Source organism: Mauremys reevesii, linkage group 1 (genome assembly GCF_016161935.1).
Source record: "Mauremys reevesii isolate NIE-2019 linkage group 1, ASM1616193v1, whole genome shotgun sequence".
In the NCBI taxonomy this organism is placed as follows: Eukaryota; Metazoa; Chordata; order Testudines; family Geoemydidae; genus Mauremys; species Mauremys reevesii.
This window is the reverse complement of record NC_052623.1, coordinates 353,375,028-353,391,872: the sequence shown is the minus strand read 5'-3', so window position 1 is coordinate 353,391,872 and position 16,845 is coordinate 353,375,028. Positions and strand designations below refer to the sequence as shown.

General features: G+C 46.6%; 1 protein-coding gene across 10 annotated transcripts in view; it reads right to left on the bottom strand.

Annotated features, from left to right (window-relative positions):
- Positions 1-16,845, bottom strand: part of LOC120395660 (collagen alpha-1(VII) chain-like) — a 128,583-nt gene that overhangs the window by 110,712 nt on the left and 1,026 nt on the right. For 6 of the 10 annotated variants that reach the window (XM_039520261.1, XM_039520263.1, XM_039520262.1 and 3 more), the window contains exons 2-10: positions 15,672-15,707; positions 14,784-14,828; positions 14,333-14,404; positions 13,870-13,905; positions 13,718-13,753; positions 11,884-11,925; positions 9,959-10,012; positions 8,526-8,564; positions 4,043-4,081 (exon numbers count right to left, since the gene is read on the bottom strand). In XM_039520261.1, the coding sequence (XP_039376195.1) occupies positions 4,043-4,081; positions 8,526-8,564; positions 9,959-10,012; positions 11,884-11,925; positions 13,718-13,753; positions 13,870-13,905; positions 14,333-14,404; positions 14,784-14,828; positions 15,672-15,707 (399 nt within the window). Of the gene's footprint in view, positions 1-4,042; positions 4,082-8,525; positions 8,565-8,896; positions 8,957-9,958; positions 10,013-11,883; positions 11,926-13,717; positions 13,754-13,869; positions 13,906-14,332; positions 14,405-14,783; positions 14,829-15,671; positions 15,708-16,845 lie in introns of those variants that run through there. The other 4 variants (XM_039520265.1, XM_039520264.1, XM_039520271.1 and 1 more) reach the window with 4 other exon arrangements.

The window sequence follows — 16,845 nt, the reverse complement described above, 5'->3', positions numbered from 1 at the left end:
TGGGAACACTGGGCCTACAAAGTTACCCGAACGGTGAGCTCCACAGTAAGTAGGTCCATCAGCTGTCACAATAATGTATAACTACAAATATTGATGGGAAAAGGGATGAAAGGGAGACAGAATGAATTCATCCAAACAAAAAGTCCTGATATAACTCAAAGGCTGTGGTAAGAGCATGCCTGGTACACTTGTAAATGTGGGACCAGAAATTAACGAACCAATAAAGAGGGGGTGGGCTATTCCACCCATCACTCCCTTTTGGGGTCCTTAAAAGAAGAGACTTAGGGAGGGAAATTGGCCATTGGACCAAGCTTCATCATCATGACTGCCACCTCCACCACCTTCTAGGACACTGGAACCTCTTCATCCTAATCCTGAGAGATGTCCTGACCAGACCAGGCGAGGGAGAGGGACCCAGATGACATTGCTACCTTTGCTAGCTACAGATGAATCCCAACCACCACTCGAGATGAAACAGGATCGGACTTTAATAGCAGCAGCAGCTCCAGACTATCTCAACTGACTTCCTCTCTTTTTCCTAAAAGGACAGTTATCACCAGCTCTGATTCCACCTAAGAGACTGTTGGAAAAGGGGGTTTTTCCTTCTAAAATCTCTCTCTTCCTAAAGGCAACGGGAACAGGGAGGTTGTTAAAATGAAAGCTTCATTCAATACTTCACATTTCAAATGCTTTAACTGTTTTTTCTTCTTTTCTTAATCTTTCATAAAGGTGAAAAGGACTGTTAATGGCGCGTTTGCCATCATCCTAAGCAGGCTGAGGTCTCTGTACACCAAATGCCGAACCTTAGTGCTGTTTAATGTTGGACAGCAACTGAGCTATATAAAATACTTTTAGGTCCATTTATTCCATGTAAATTAATACAACAGCACAAGAAATTTTTCCTGGTACCTGAGCAAGTCAAATAATCATTATTTGCCCAGTTTTATTAGCATGAGCACTACTACCGTGATATAAAACAAAAGGCTGATACCTGCTGTATTGCTGCTCTGCAGACCATCCTTGCTGTTGTGTATAAATCTAGAACAACACCTGAGTGATTCGCTGTAGCTAGGGGTTTAGAAAGGCACTTGGAGACAGGACACCTCAGTTCTCTTTTTAACCCCGCCACTGATTCATTGTTTGACCACACCCAGGTCATTTAGACCAACATTTTCAAACCTGGCCACATTTTCCCCAAGAGCCAAGCATCCACAGACCCCCACTGAAGACTTTTTTCAGATCAGAGCCACACTTTCATCGCTCTGGGCCTCAGTTTCTCCCAGGTGTGAAATTGGTGTTCCAATGACATCAGTGGCAGTTTGGCACATGGAGCAAGGGCAGGACACATGACAAATTCAGAGCAGAGGATTTTACCAATGACAGGCAGATGAGGCCCAGGCCCAACCCACTTAGGCTATGTCTACACAACAAGCGAGGGGTGCAATTTCCTTGCTCATGCACACGTATTCACACTAGGCTCATCAAGTTAGTGCAAGTATAAATAGCAGTGTCACCGCCGTGGCACAGGTACTGGCAGCGGAGGCCCAGTTTCAGGCAGGGAAATCACATCTCAGCTCACAGTGTAGACGCGGCCTGATAGTATCAATGCTCCTCCCCAGAGGATGAAAGTGTCTTGTGTCTCCTGCACAGACGTGAAAGAACCAAGGGATGCAGGACATAACCTATTCAATGCTAGGACCTTTGTCAATGCAATGTTTGTGCTGCCCAGTTAGATTCGCGGAAGTCAGAGCTCCAACAGGAATATTACAGCAGCTTGGGATCGTCCCAAACACCCATTGACTAAGCCTCACAAGACCAAGTGGATGCTAACTATTGTCCTTCACATTTCACCCTTGGGGGTAAATTGAGCCACACTAAGGGTCAGAGCCAGGATTAGAACCCAGATCTCCTCACTCCAAGTCTCATCCTGGGACCATGCTGTCTCCCCTTAATTAAGCTGCGGGTTTAATTAGAAAAAACAATCCTAGGAAATATGGCGTGTGTGTAGTGCAGATGAGTTAACGGTACAACAGAAGCCTTGAACTTTGCAGCCACCTTAACACTGAATAGGCAGCATGGCAGCACAATGTCTGAACATGGGGCTAAGAGCCCAATATGAGCTTTTGGTCAACATTCTCTCCAAGGGCGAAAGGGGCACGAAGGTGAGGGGTTGAATTCCATGTCTGATGGGCTTCATTACACTGAAATCTGGTTTCTGCCTCTACAGATTCCGGTGGAATGAAGGGCACCAGCAAACCATGGACTGGGGTGGCCTCCAACCACTCAACACGTTTTGCACAGGAGAGAAAATAATCCAAGAGGCTCCAGAGACCACCCAGCTGGTTACACCACTCCAAGAAAGTACTGGCTTGAGAGCTATGGGACCTGGGTAATCATGTGACTTGGGCAATTCCCTTCACCAATCAGCGCCCCCATACTCCGACCCCGGGGCTCAGCATATTTATGTCCCGAATGTTGGCAAAGAGTTTATAGATTCATAGACTCTAGGACTGGAAGGGACCTCAAGAGGTCATCGAGTCCAGTCCCCTGCCCTCATGGCAGGACCAAATACTGTCTAGACCATCCCTGATAGACATTTATCTAACCTACTCTTAAATATCTCCAGAGATGGAGATTCCACAACCTCCCTAGGCAGTTTAGTCCAATGTTTAACCACCCTGACAGTTAGAAACTTTTTCCTAATGTTCAACCTAAACCTCCCTTGCTGCAGTTTAAGCCCATTGCTTCTTGTTCTATCCTTAGAGGCCAAGATTAACAAGTTTTCTCCCACCTCCTTATGACACCCTTTTAGATACCTGAAAACTGCTATCATGTCCCCTCTAAGTCTTCTCTTTTCCAAACTAAACAAACCCAATTCTTTCAGCCTTCCTTCATAGGTCATGTTCTCTAGACCTTTAATCATTCTTGTTGCTCTTCTCTGGACCCTCTCCAGTTTCTCCACATCTTTCTTGAAATGCGGTGCCCAGAACTGGACACAATACTCCAGCTGAGGCCTGACCAGCGCAGAGTAGAGCAGAAGAATGACTTCTCGTGTCTTGCTCACAACACACCGGTTAATGCAGCCCAGAATCACATTTGCTTTTTTTTGCAACAGCACCACTCTGTTGACTCATATTTAACTTGTGGTCCACTATAACCCCTAGATCCTTTTCTGCCGTACTCCTTCCTAGACCTTCCCTTTCTGTAGGTGTGAAACTGATTGTTCCTTCCTAAGTGGAGCACTTTGCATTTGTCTTTATATCACTGCAGAGAATTAAGGCTAGCCATTAGCAGAGGTGGGAAAAGAATTGAGGAGCACTCGGACCCTGGCCTTTTGCTTAACCCACTAGGCCATGACGAGTTTGCCCTGGCGTACACCTACTCCATTCCTCCTGCTCTTTAAAGAGTCTCCAGTGTGACTCTATTGACAGAAAATGGCTGTTAAACTCACGTGTCTTCAGATTCCAGATACATTCCCCCCCCCCACACACACACACACAGAGCTATTAGACTCTGGCTCCAATCATCTTGACTCTACAATTTCCAAGCACCACCTAGAGTTTTTTCCCCTTTGGTGTCTCAACCACGGCAATATATAGCATAACTAAAGTACCTGACAACAGGGTTTGCTCTAAAGTGGTTTTAACTGCAGTTTCTCTTTGGGAAGACCTGCATTACTCACTTAGTCCAGTGACATGGCAGCAAGGTGAACATCCCGAACTCACGGCAATACACACCTCCCAGCACAGTGCCGCTGTGCATGCTCTGTCCATGGATGGGCGTGAATATATTTTTGTGCCAATCAGTGGCACATTTCTATGTACAAATAATTTGCTTTTCCATTTTAAGCAAACAATTCTCCCACAGAGAGGGGCCTGGTTCCCTTCATCATGATGATGCTCTGCACTACAGAAGTGTCAAGGGCAAGCCTCCTCCACCCCCCACGACCCCCCATTGTGCTAGCACAGTACAAACAAATACAAAACACAGTCCCTTCCCTGAATAATTCACAGTCTAGAATTATGACATTAGAAGCTGTTACCTTTTCCCCTTTTGTCCCCTTTTCTGACATGTTATCCAGCTTGGAGAGGGGGAGAAAAAGGCATAAAATCAGTATTGAATGTTTCAGGGACGGATACACCAGAATGTAACAGCCATGGTTAAGAAGTAGAACCTGAAACTTACTAGATTAGTTAATGCGCTTCAACAAGGATAAATTTGGTACAGAATGTGGTATACTCTATCTATTTAGTAGTATTCTAAAACCATGGTTTATAAAGAACATAAGAACATAAGAACATAAGAAAGGCCGTACCGGGTCAGACCAAATGTCCATCTAGCCCAGTATCTGTCTACCGACAGTGGCCAATGCCAGGTGCCCCAGAGGGAGTGAACCTAACAGGCAACGATCAAGTGATCTCTCTCCTGCCATCCATCTCCATCCTCTGACGAACAGAGGCTAGGGACACCATTCTTATCCATCCTGGCTAATAGCCATTTATGGACTTAGCCACCATGAATTTATCCAGTCCCCTTTTAAACATTGTTATAGTCCTAGCCTTCACAACCTCCTCAGGTAAGGAGTTCCACAAGTTGACTGTGCGCTGCCTGAAGAAGAACTTCCTTTTATTTGTTTTAAACCTGCTGCCTATTAATTTCATTTGGTGACCCCTAGTTCTTGTATTATGGGAATAAGTAAATAACTTTTCCTTATCCACTTTCTCAACATCACTCATGATTTTATATACCTCTATCATATCCCCCCTTAGTCTTCTCTTTTCCAGGCTGAAGAGTCCTAGCCTCTTTAATCTTTCCTCGTATGGGACCCTCTCTAAACCCCTAATCATTTTAGTTGCCCTTTTCTGAACCTTTTCTAGTGCTAGAATATCTTTTTTGAGGTGAGGAGACCACATCTGTACACAGTATTCGAGATGTGGGCGTACCATGGATTTATATAAGGGCAATAATATATTCTCAGTCTTATTCTCTATCCCCTTTTTAATGATTCCTAACATCCTGTTTGCTTTTTTGACCGCCTCTGCACACTGCGTGGACATCTTCAGAGAACTATCCACGATGACTCCAAGATCTTTTTCCTGACTTGTTGTAGCTAAATTAGCCCCCATCATGTTGTATGTATAGTTGGGGTTATTTTTTCCAACGTGCATTACTTTACATTTATCCACATTAAATTTCATTTGCCATTTTGTTGCCCAATCACTTAGTTTTGTGAGATTTTTGAAGTTCTTCACAATCTGCTTTGGTCTTAACTATCTTGAGTAGTTTAGTATCATCTGCAAACTTAGCCACCTCACTGTTTACCCCTTTCTCCAGATCATTTATGAATAAATTGAATAGGATTGGGCCGAGGACTGACCCTTGGGGAACACCACTAGTTACCCCTCTCCATTCTGAGAATTTACCATTAATTCCTACCCTTTGTTCCCTGTCCTTTAACCAGTTCTCAATCCATGAAAGGACCTTCCCTTTTATCCATGACAGCTTAGTTTACGTAAGAGCCTTTGGTGAGGGACCTTGTCAAAGGCTTTCTGGAAATCTAAGTACACTATGTCCACTGGATCCCCCTTGTCCACATGTTTGTTGACCCCTTCAAAGAACTCTAATAGATTAGTAAGACACGATTTCCCTTTACAGAAACCATGTTGACTATTGCTCAAGAGTTTATGTTTTTCTATGTGTCTGACAATTTTATTCTTTACTATTGTTTCAACTAATTTGCCCGGTACCGACGTTAGACTTACCGGTCTGTAATTGCCGGGATCACCCCTAGAGCCCTTTTTAAATATTGGCGTTACATTAGCTAACTTCCAGTCATTGGGTACCGAAGCCGATTTAAAGGACAGGTTACAAACCTTAGTTAATAGTTCCACAACTTCACATTTGAGTTCTTTCAGAACTCTTGGGTGAATGCCATCTGGTCCGGGTGACTTGTTAATGTTGCGTTTATCAATTAATTCCAAAACCTCCTCTACTGACACTTCAATCTGTGACAGTTCCTCAGATCTGTCACCTACAAAAGCCAGCTCAGGTTTGGGAATCTCCCTAACATCCTCAGCCGTGAAGACTGAAGCAAAGAATCCATTTAGTTTCTCCGCAATGACTTTATCGTCTTTGAGCGCTCCTTTTGTATTTTGATCATCAAGGGGCCCCACTCGTTGTTTAGCAGGCTTCCTGCTTCTGATGTACTTAAAAAACATTTTGTTATTACCTTTAGAGTTTTTGGCTAGCCGTTCTTCAAACTCCTCTTTGGCTTTTCTTATTACACTCTTGCACTTAAGTTGGCAGTGTTTGTGCTCCTTTCTATTTGCCTCACTAGGATTTGACTTCCACTTTTTAAAGGAAGTCTTTTTATCTCTCACTGCTTCTTTTACATGGTTGTTAAGCCACGGTGGCTCTTTTTTAGTTCTTTTACTGTTTTTCTTAATTTGGGGTATACATTGAAGTTGGGCCTCTATTATGGTGTCTTTAAAAAGGGCCCATGCAACTTGCAGGGATTTCACTTTAGTCACTGTACCTTTTAACTTTTGTCTAACTAACCCCCTCATTTTTGTATAGTTCCCCCTTTTGAAATTAAATGCCACAGTGTTGGGCAGTTGAGGTGTTCTTCCCACCACAGGGATGTTGAATGCTATTGTATTATGGTCACTATTTCCAAGCAATCCTGCTATAGTTACCTCTTGGACCAGCTCCTGCGCTCCACTCAGGATTAAATCTAGAGTTGCCTCTCCCCTTGTGGGTTCCCGTACCAGCTGCTCCATGAAGCAGTCATTTAAAGTATCGAGAAATTTTATCTCTGCATTTCGTCCTGAAGTGAAATGTTCCCAGTCAATATGGGGATAATTGAAATCCCCCACTATTATTGGGTTCTTAATTTTGATAGCCTCTCTAATTTCCCTTAGCATTTCATCATCACTATTACTGTCCTAGTCAGGTGCTCGATAATAGATCCCTAATGTTATATTTTTACTAGAGCATGAAATTTCTATCCATAGAGACTCTATGGAACATGTGGATTCGCTTAAGATTTTTACTTCATTTGAATCTACACTTTCTTTCACATATAGTGCCACTCCTCCCCCTGCATGACCTGTTCTGTCCTTCCGATATATTTTGTACCCCGGAATGATTGTGTCCCATTGATTGGTCTCAGTCCACCAGGTTTCTGTGATGCCTATTATATCTATATCCTCCTTTATCGCAAGGCACTCTAGTTCACCCATCTTATTATTTAGACTTCTGGCGTTTGTGTACAAGCACTTTAAGAACTTGTCCCGGTTTATTAGCCTGCCTTTTTCTGATGTGCCAGATTCTTTTTTATGTGACTGTTTATCATCTGATCCGGCCCTTACATTATACTCTTCAGTCCTCTGCTCCTGACTATAACCTGGAGATTCTCTATCGTCAGACTCTCCCCTAAGAAAAGTCTGTGTCCGATCCACACGCTCCACTGCAGCAGTCAGCTTTCCCCCATCTCCTAGTTTAAAAACTGCTCTACAACCTTTTTAATGTTTAGTGCCAGCAGTCTGGTTCCACTTTGGTTTAGGTGGAGCCCATCTCTCCTGTATAGGCTCCTCCCATCCCAGACGTTTCCCCAGTTCCTAATGAACGTGAACCCCTCCTCTCTACACCATCGTCTCATCCACGCATTGAGACTCTGAAGCTCTGCCTGCCTACCCGGCCCTGCGCGTGGAACTGGGAGCATTTCTGAGAATGCCACCATAGAGGTCCTGGATTTCAGTCTCTTCCCTAGCAGCCTAAATTTGGCTTCCAGGACATCTCTCCTACCCTTCCCTATGTCATTGGTACCTACATGTACCACGACCACCGGCTCCTCCCCAGCACTACACATAAGTCTGTCTAGATGCCTCGAGAGATCCGCAACCTTCGCACCAGGCAGGCAAGTCACCATACGGTTCTCCCGGTCATCACAAACCCAGCTATCTAAGTTTCTAATGATCGAATCTCCCATTACTAACACCTGCCTTTTCCTAGAAACTGGAGTTCCCTCCCCTGGAGAGGCAACCTCAGTGCGAGAGGCAACCCCAGCACCATCAGGAAGGAGGGTCCCGACTACGGGAAGGTTTCCCTCTGCTCCCATTGACTGCTCTACTTCCCTGGGCCGTTCTTCCTCCTCAACAGCACAGGAGCTGTCTGAGCGGAGGTGGGACAATTCTACAGTGTCCCGGAAAGCCTCATCAACATACCTCTCTGCCTCTCTTAGCTCCTCCAGTTCCGCCACCCTGGCCTCTAAAGCCCGTACATGGTCTCTGAGGGCCAGGAGCTCCTTGCACCGACTGCACACATACGCCACCCATCCACAGGGCAGGTAATCATACATGCAACACTCAGCGCAATAAACTGGATAGCCCCCACTCTGCTGCTGGGCTTCTGCCTGCATTGTCTCCTAGTTAATGGAAGGGTGGTTTACAGAAGGGAGCTTTGAAAAGAGATCATTTAAGTAATGTTGATTATATGCAGAAAACAAGGCTAGGAAAGTAACATACCAGAGTCCCACCTGCAGGCCCTGGGAGACCATCCAGCCCCTTAAAATACAAAATAAAGGTAGGTTTGACCTAATGGTTCCCATGTTCCAAAGGGATATTACAGTACAGACCCGTTTATGCGCGGATGTCGGGAGTCAAGCCATCACGACCACGTGTTAACAGACCACAGGTTAAGAGTGCCATGCTGAAATATCTTAAGATATCTATATATACACACACGTATAATTATCTAGGATTACATACGTATTCACAGTGTCCCAAATACAGTAGGCCTATCTGTTAACGGCACTTTGCAAGAATATAAATTCAAATGTGTAATCTAATAAAAACATTATTACTACACAGGGGTGAAAGTAACTCAGGACACTTACCGGTACGGGGTGGGGGCAGCTCTGGGCCCCGGAAGGGGCGGGGAATCAGGCGGAAGGGGCGGAACTAAGGGGTCAGCATCCCCCAGCCAGCCCTTCCAGGCCGCCTGGTCCGCGCCGCTCGGGGTTCCCGTGGCGATTTAAAGGGCCCGGGGCAGTAAAGACATACAACACATTTCTGCTCCGCACTTCCTGTCGATTTCTATGTCAGTGAGTTAGTGAGCAAATCTGTAGCGCTACATAGCAAGTTCCTGTGCTGCGTGTTAACGAGTCTCACGTGTTAAATAGGCAGCACTGGGAGGCATGGTGCTACCGCGTGTTAAGCGGATTTGCGCGTAAACAGGTCTGTGCTGTATCTCCACAACTAAAATTTGACAGTAAGGAGTAATTTCTGAATGCTGTCACTGCCCCCTATTCCTGAGGACCAAAGGGTAGATCCCCCCACATTGCTGGTCCCAAGCTAGTTATAATTCAAGCTATGAAAGAGTTCCCGCTAAGCAGAATCTAAGCACGGTGGGCTGGCCCTTCCCAGCTGCCCAGCAGAAATGGGATGTGTAAATGAAGAGTTTTGCACAGTTTGGAGCCAGGTGGACACCGAAGTTCTATTAAATTGCCAGCTGAGTGGCCCAGTATTTATATTTGGGGGTCATCAGGTTGGATGATGATTATTCTTTATGAACTGTATTGTGGTAGCAGATGAATGTGTATGTTAAATGCTAAAAGCACCAGGCTGCCCCAAGCAGCAGATCCCACGGTCAGGTGGCAAAGTAAAGATCCACCATACAAGCCTGTGCTCCTGCAAAGGCCTAGGCAGTCGGTAACTTTACGCATGCAAATAGCCCCTTTGATCTCTATCGGACTCCTCATCTGCATGAAGTTATGAAGGTGCAGAAGTCTTGGCATGATCCAGGCCCGGGTGTGGCCATGAGTTTAACAGCTCAGCTCAAAAGCTCTCGCTGTTTAAAGCCAACCTTTCGGGGCCCCAAGCACATGAGAGCTCTGACCTAATTGTCCATCCACCTGCAAGCCCAACAAAACCACTCACCTGCAGACTCCCACACTTACCCTGGGACCTGGAGGGCCTCTCTCTCCTTTCCGGCCTGTATCCCCTGGATCTCCCTGTAACCCAGCAGGAATGGGTTAGCTCTGTCTCTTTGGCACTGCAACATGACTGATACCTGCATTGCTTTATCTGGGGAGAGCTTTGGTTTAATGCTTTGTCGTTAGCCATGGGAATGGAACAAACTCTCAGGACTGTTGCTTAAGACTATTGTCCTCCCGGGGTCCCCCCAGAACCACCCTTTCCTAGCTTGCAAGGAAACAACCACTACTACAAATGCACAGAAAAATGTTAGCATGAAACTGATGCTGTGGAAGGTACACTCTCTTGATGGCCAAGTTGCCTCTCCCTGTCCCCTGCTGCACAGAGGGTGAAGATGCCAGAAGATGAAGAAGAGTCACAATTTTTGCTAACCCCTGTGATTTCAAGTCATATTTTTCCTCCACTCAGTTGGGAGACGTTCCTTGGCAAAATGGCTGCTCTGGATAACACTTGACCTAACCTCTCCTCCCGCGTAGGTCAGATCGGATGCTGCATGTGGTGATGTGAGTGGTGCATGAAAGGGGCTGGATTCTTTGCGGTTCATTTCTCTGAGCAGAGGAATGGTACAGAAGAATGGCGTGAAGCAAAGAACACATGGTGTTCCACGTCTCTCAGCCACTACTTTGGTATCTTCTGAAGGATGCTGCTCCCTGAACTCTGCGGTACTGTATTTAATTTCCCTTTTTTTTTTTATCCAAACACCCCATACGGGTGGAATCCCTCCCTGTTGATCTTTATTACAGACCTTCCATGCATCTTACATCCATCATACTGTGATCAGTTGTCTGAGTGCACTGCACTAATCCTTGAAAGGTGCTGCTCAAAACACACCTGGATATGGCTCTCTTACCCTAGATAAAGATGCAAAGCAGTGTTGCTTGCCAGAGTTGGCATAAACAAGCGATTTTTCTCCCCCTTTAATGAGAAGCCAGTTGCCTTCGCCCCAGTTCAGCAAAGTGCTCAAGCATGTGCTTAACTTAAGCATGTAAATGATCCTATCCTCATTTGGCAAAGCACGTAGGGCAATGGGAGTAAGGCACCTAAATACCCTTAAAAATCTGGTCCTTAAGCACATGCTTAATTCCAAGTACCTGCCTGAGTCCCATTGACTTCAATGAATGCTTTGCTGAATCAGGGCTTGAGTGTTTATTCCTGTCTGCCCTGCAGAACCCACACAGCTCTGGAAAGAGAGTTGGAGTCCATTCTGCCTCTTGCATCCTCAACAACATTATCAGCTACGTTCCATTTGCAGCACCTTTGTTACTGGTGAAGTGAACGGGAGAACTCAGTTTGCTTTGCAGAGTTCAGCATTTCAGATCCCAAGTTGAATTTTGTGGGATTTTGACTTGCAAAAAAGTCAACCTGAGTGGAGAAAACTTGATCTGGAAGTCAGGAAGTCATAGGGTAAGTTGAGACTGCAAGCACAGCACCTGTGCTTGCTAAGTTCCCAGAGCAGTGAAGGTGCAGCAGTGCAGGCTAGTCCTGCGAATAATTACCCAGGCTTCCAGGTGGGCTTGTACAGCTCGCACTGACATGCATGCTGCTGCAGCTTCCCTGCTCCAGTAACTGAGATAGCTACATTACAGCTACCTTGGGTGTGTCTACTCGAGCTGGGCGTGATTGCAGGGTAGATATGCCCTTTGTTTCACAGCAGTGGAAGATTATGTGCTCCTCACAGCTGGAAAAGTTTGAGGTCAATTCTATCATCTCTATTTCATAGAATTTCTTTAATTTTTTTAACTTAATCCTTTGCAGCTGTTTACAGCTTATTAAAACGTGTGTTGTTGTTGGAGGGTAAAACACTCCCATGCAAAACAACTACACAACCAGTGTTAGGGGACAGTCATCTCAGTGCGCCGTTGCTTCTCCGGCAAGGGAGAGACTTTACCTTATCGCCTTTGTTGGTGATGCTGTTCTCCAGAGATGATACCTACACCAGATGGAGGAAAGACAGGTCACAAAGTGTTGTTGGTCCCAACTAGGAACAGATCTGCGATGAGCAACATCATCTCCGCGTACCTTCCTTCTGGTTCTGATACACCCCTTTGGCACAAGGATTAATTAGCTCACTTTCTTTCCTCCTCTAAAAATTAGCCCTTCATCTGAGCTGCAATATTTGGATCCAAAGCTTCTAGGTCTTTGGATCAGGGGCTAAGGAGCATCTTCATCCAATGAGCTGTAGAGATATGAGCCAGCTGTGAAGTTTGGGTCTGCGGCTGCATATCCACAAAGCTTGAAGTGTTTAGGTCTGACCCATTACAGAGATTGGGGCCAACAGCAAATCCAATATCCAAACTTCCCCAGAGCTCAGGGATGTTCAGATTTAGGATTTTGTTCAGGCCCCTCTCTGCTGCTGACTCAACTTTTGCCCTTATTTAGACAGTTTAGTCATTTGTACTGAATAAACAGTCACATGATTGCACGGTTTAGAACCCTTCCCCTTTGAATCGGAAGACGACGTACTTAGGTCACTGGGTGCGGTGATCATTGTGCTAGCGCAGGGTGAGAGAGCCACAGGAGTCGAGCCTCCTGCCCTTCCATCAGGAGCTGGGAATTATGAGCCTACTGGGTAGCATAGACTGTACGCTGCCTCCCCCTCCATCCCCAGTGGCGTTGCAATTTCAGAGGAGCGTACTTCACTAAGAGGTGCGTGAGCGGTGAGCGAATGGGAGAACAGCAATCAAGGATGACAAGGCTGGGGCAACCAAAGGCCTGGTGAGATAGGCGAGAACCTCCATAGCATATTCCCATGGGAACTGATTTAGTTAAGCACATGATTAACTTCAAGTCATGATTAACCATTGAAGTCAAGCAGGTGCTTAAATCTCATTGACTTCAGTAGGATTAAAGGATGTACTTAAAGTTAGCCATGTGCTTTCTGGAATAAGTATGGTATTAAGCATGTACTCATATTCCTGAATCAGGTCCGGAGGGCTGTTATACTCACACATGCGCTGAATGAATTGCTGTGATGTATTCATAGAATATCAGGGTTGGAAGGGACCTCAGGAGGTCGTCTAGTTTAACCCCCTGCTCAAAGCAGGACCAATATGCAGACAGATTTTTGCCCCAGATCCTTAAGTGGCCCCCTCAAGGATTGAACTCACAACCCTGGGTTTAGTAGGTGTGATAGACCCAGGCCAGTTGGGAACAGCAGCGTAGTAGAAGGGAGATATACTGGCCACTGGATAAGCAGTTTTCTGTTCCCTGAGTGACCAGAGCAGGGGATGCTCCAGGCTAATGAGAACACCTGACTCCAATTAACCTGCTAAGAGTCAGGTGAGGCAGTTAAGCACCTGACTCTAATTAAGGCCCCTCTGATGCTATACAAGGCTCACTCCAGTCAGGCCAGAGGGAGCCAGAGGAGAGGAAGTGTGTGCGAGGAACTGGGAGCAAGAGGCATGCAAGAAGCTGAGAGCGAATAGGCACTGCTGGAAGACTGAGAAGTACAAGCATTATCGGACATCAGGAGGAAGGCCAATGCTCAAACCACTATTCGCTACAACGGAGGGACTATGGTCTACACTACGGTGACTCTGGCCTCTTGTGGCAGGCACTGGGTACAGGCCACTACCCTCAGTGCTGCTGCAGACTCACAGCACAGCTGCCTGCAAAGGAATGGGAGCCCCTCCCTCCCGTTGCCAGGACAACGCACCCCCTCTGCCCCAGTTCCCCTTCCCTCCCACCGGTGAGCACCTTCAGAAAAAAAGAGTATTACTCACAATGCTTCCAGGTGACCCGGGCGGCCCAGGCTTCCCCTGCGGAGACACAACGCCCCCATCCCCCAAAGAGGCGAGTGGTGAAAGTCAGCGTGTCACACCCCGAGCTGGACTCTCTCTCATGCAAGGTTAAAAAGGAAAACATGCAAACCTACAGCTTCACCCTTGTCTCCCTTCTCTCCGGCGACTCCCTGGGAGGAGAGAGGCGCAAGGTGAGAACCGGCCCTCGGTAGCACAGACTCAAAGCAGCCCCCCGCCTCAGGCCCACTCAACGCACGCTGAGCCTCAGCATCTAACAGGCTGGAAATGCAAGTGACTCTTCCTCCGAGGTGGGCAGAGGAGATTTTGCACACTCGTGTAGCGTGCACACCAGGGGTGCCCATGGCAGAATCCTGCCTGATGTCTTGTGCTTCCGCCCAATCAGACGTTATTCAGACTGGTTCCACCCCTTCCTGGTGGGGAGCAGACCTTCAACGCTGGGCTTGCCACACTACATCACACGGAGGGAGGGAGCTTGCAGCCTTTAAAGCAGCCGAGTTATGGGCCTCTCTTTTGCCAGCTACAGTATTGTCTCCCAAGCTCCCCTTCCTTCCATCACGCCATCGATGACTGACTTACATCCTTTCCCGGTTCTCCCATCTCGCCTTTGATCCCCTGTTCTCCACGACGGCCTGGAAGCCCAAAAGGTCCCTGCAAAATGATTCAAAGAAACAATCATGAGTGAAACAAGAGATTGATCTTCGCACATACAGCCCCATGGGCGTTCCAGACCCTGTCCAGCAGCACAGAAGTGCAGAAGACTTCACCCTAGGCACCCGCCTGAACTCTCTGTGGTTTTCATTTAGGAGGTTGACTCTTTGAGCATATGAATTCCATAGCTGCTGACCAGTGCTGGATTGAAAGCCCTAGGAGAAAGCCCTGGGCTGAGAACCACCAAACTCATTGCACAGATCTCTTTTTCCCCTCACTAATTCCCTTCTATAACTACTCGGACATGGAAACACAATGTCTAAAGGATGCCACTGAAGCACCAAAAGAGCTCATTCTGCACCCTGGAATGAATCGTTACCTGGATTCCTCTCTCTCCTGGCTCCCCTGGGCCACCTGCTTCTCCCTAAAGGAAAGGAGGACAATTTTTTTTACAGCCTTATTAGCAGTCTCAGGTAAATAGGTGTGTCAGGCAGCCCCAGCACTTGGGATATTAATTATGCAGCACTTATGCCTGCAGAGGCCAGTTCAAATGGAGAGAGAGTCAAGCCCACTTATCTGGCCAGTGGCTTTGAATGAGGCCATCTCCTTCCCCAGCACCCACCAGAGGAGTAGGCAATGATAAAGATGGGGTGGGTCATCAGAGGTGCAGTAAATGGGGGTGACATTTCAGAGGGTGCCTGGAGCTGGAGTAAATAGGGTCAGATGTTGCAGGGAGATGTCAGAGTTGCATAATGCTAGTAGAAGTGAGGGGAGGTTGACAATTCCCCATCAGTCAATGGGATTTTGGGAAAGTCTCCTGCTTTCCACCTCCTCAGCCTTAACAAGCAGGTGACCGCCCCATAGCTAGTCCCACTCCTCAGAACTTGGGGGTGGAACTCCTGTCCCAGAAGGAAAAAGGTTCTGAAGTCCAGTTTGACAGGCCGGTTGCAGTCTCTAACTTTGGTGGGTGAAACCGAACCCAGAAGGAAAAACCTAACCAGAGTTAGAGCCAGTTTGGGGGACATTTCAATAACTTGGGTTGGTCGAGCCAGGCTGAACCAAATGCAAACCTGACCTCCACGTCTCTCATCTGAATCAAAGCCCCGAAAATGGGAAAACAAGAGGGTCCTTTTGGATGACTTGGGAGTCACATCGTAACAACTTCACATTAATATTAATCAGGAGGTTCCGCATTCTACTACGGAATACAGCAGAGAGCTCAACATCTCCATGGCTAAGGGAAAGCACAGAATTCCCATTATTTTACCTTAGTCCCCATGTTCCCTTTCTGCCCTGGTTCTCCCTAGAACATAACAAAAAGTGTCAGATTAAAGTTCAGTTCGTGACCAGTTTTGTTATTCTGAATTTCCCAGTTGGATTAAAGTGTCTGTCTGAGTTCTGATCTTACTGTTGCCAGTGTAAACCAGGAGTAACTCCTCTGAAGTCAGTGATGTTACTCTAGTGTAACCTGAGATGAGGATCAGGGTTCTTCCCTTTAATCCTCTCCTTTGTGGATCAGTACATACAAGGGACACTTGGGCTCTATTCTGCCACAGGACAATGTGATAATAACTCCAGTGATGGAAAGACTCTTGGATGGTCAAACTCCTTGAACTAAAGGAGAGTGGCTATTGGCTGTCATTAGTAAAGAGTCTTACCTGAGGCCTGTAATAAAGCTCTCTAGGGTGGCTGCCTGTGTTCCCTCTAAGCTATGCAGTTGGGTGGCCACCCAGGAGAGATTCAAGTGCTGCACACTTGATTAGCAGAGCTGCACACATCCGGCAGCATGTGTTCAGGTGCCCCTCTCCCCGCTGCTTTGTTGCTCCTGCAACTGCTCCCAGGACCCTCCTGCTAGCTGTGCAAAGCGGGGGTGTGTGTGTGTGTTGATGTCAGGGTGTCCCTTGTACCCCCTCTCCACAGAGCAGAGGAGAGGGGCCAGCCTGGCTCAGAACTCAAGAGCAGCTGCGGTCTGAGATCTGAACCAGCCTTCCGGGTGAGTGAGTGCCTTTCTTAAAGAGACAGCCATGGTCTCTGAGACTTCCCCAGCAGCCAGCTCACACAATCTCTCTCACTCACTCACACACACACACAGTCTCTATATCTTTCACTCTCACCTCCCAACACATACTTGTTTTATTGTTGTTGTTACTTTTTGGTACTTCCTGCAATGCTTGACTGATCTGTGCTTTTAATAATTTTTATTTCTCTTACACTTAAATTTAATTCTTTGAGTAGTGAGTTCTAAAATGCCTAACCTGTCCTGGCTGAAGTAATTATCCCTGTGGTAACTTTTTAAAAATATATATTATATCTAGGTTTTTTTGTTTCTACGGTAGTGCACATCCACACATGCCTTGGTGCACATAACAAAATTTATTCCGCACATGGATGGAAAAAATTAAGAGGGAACATTGGACGGCTGCCTGTCTCAATTCTAATGG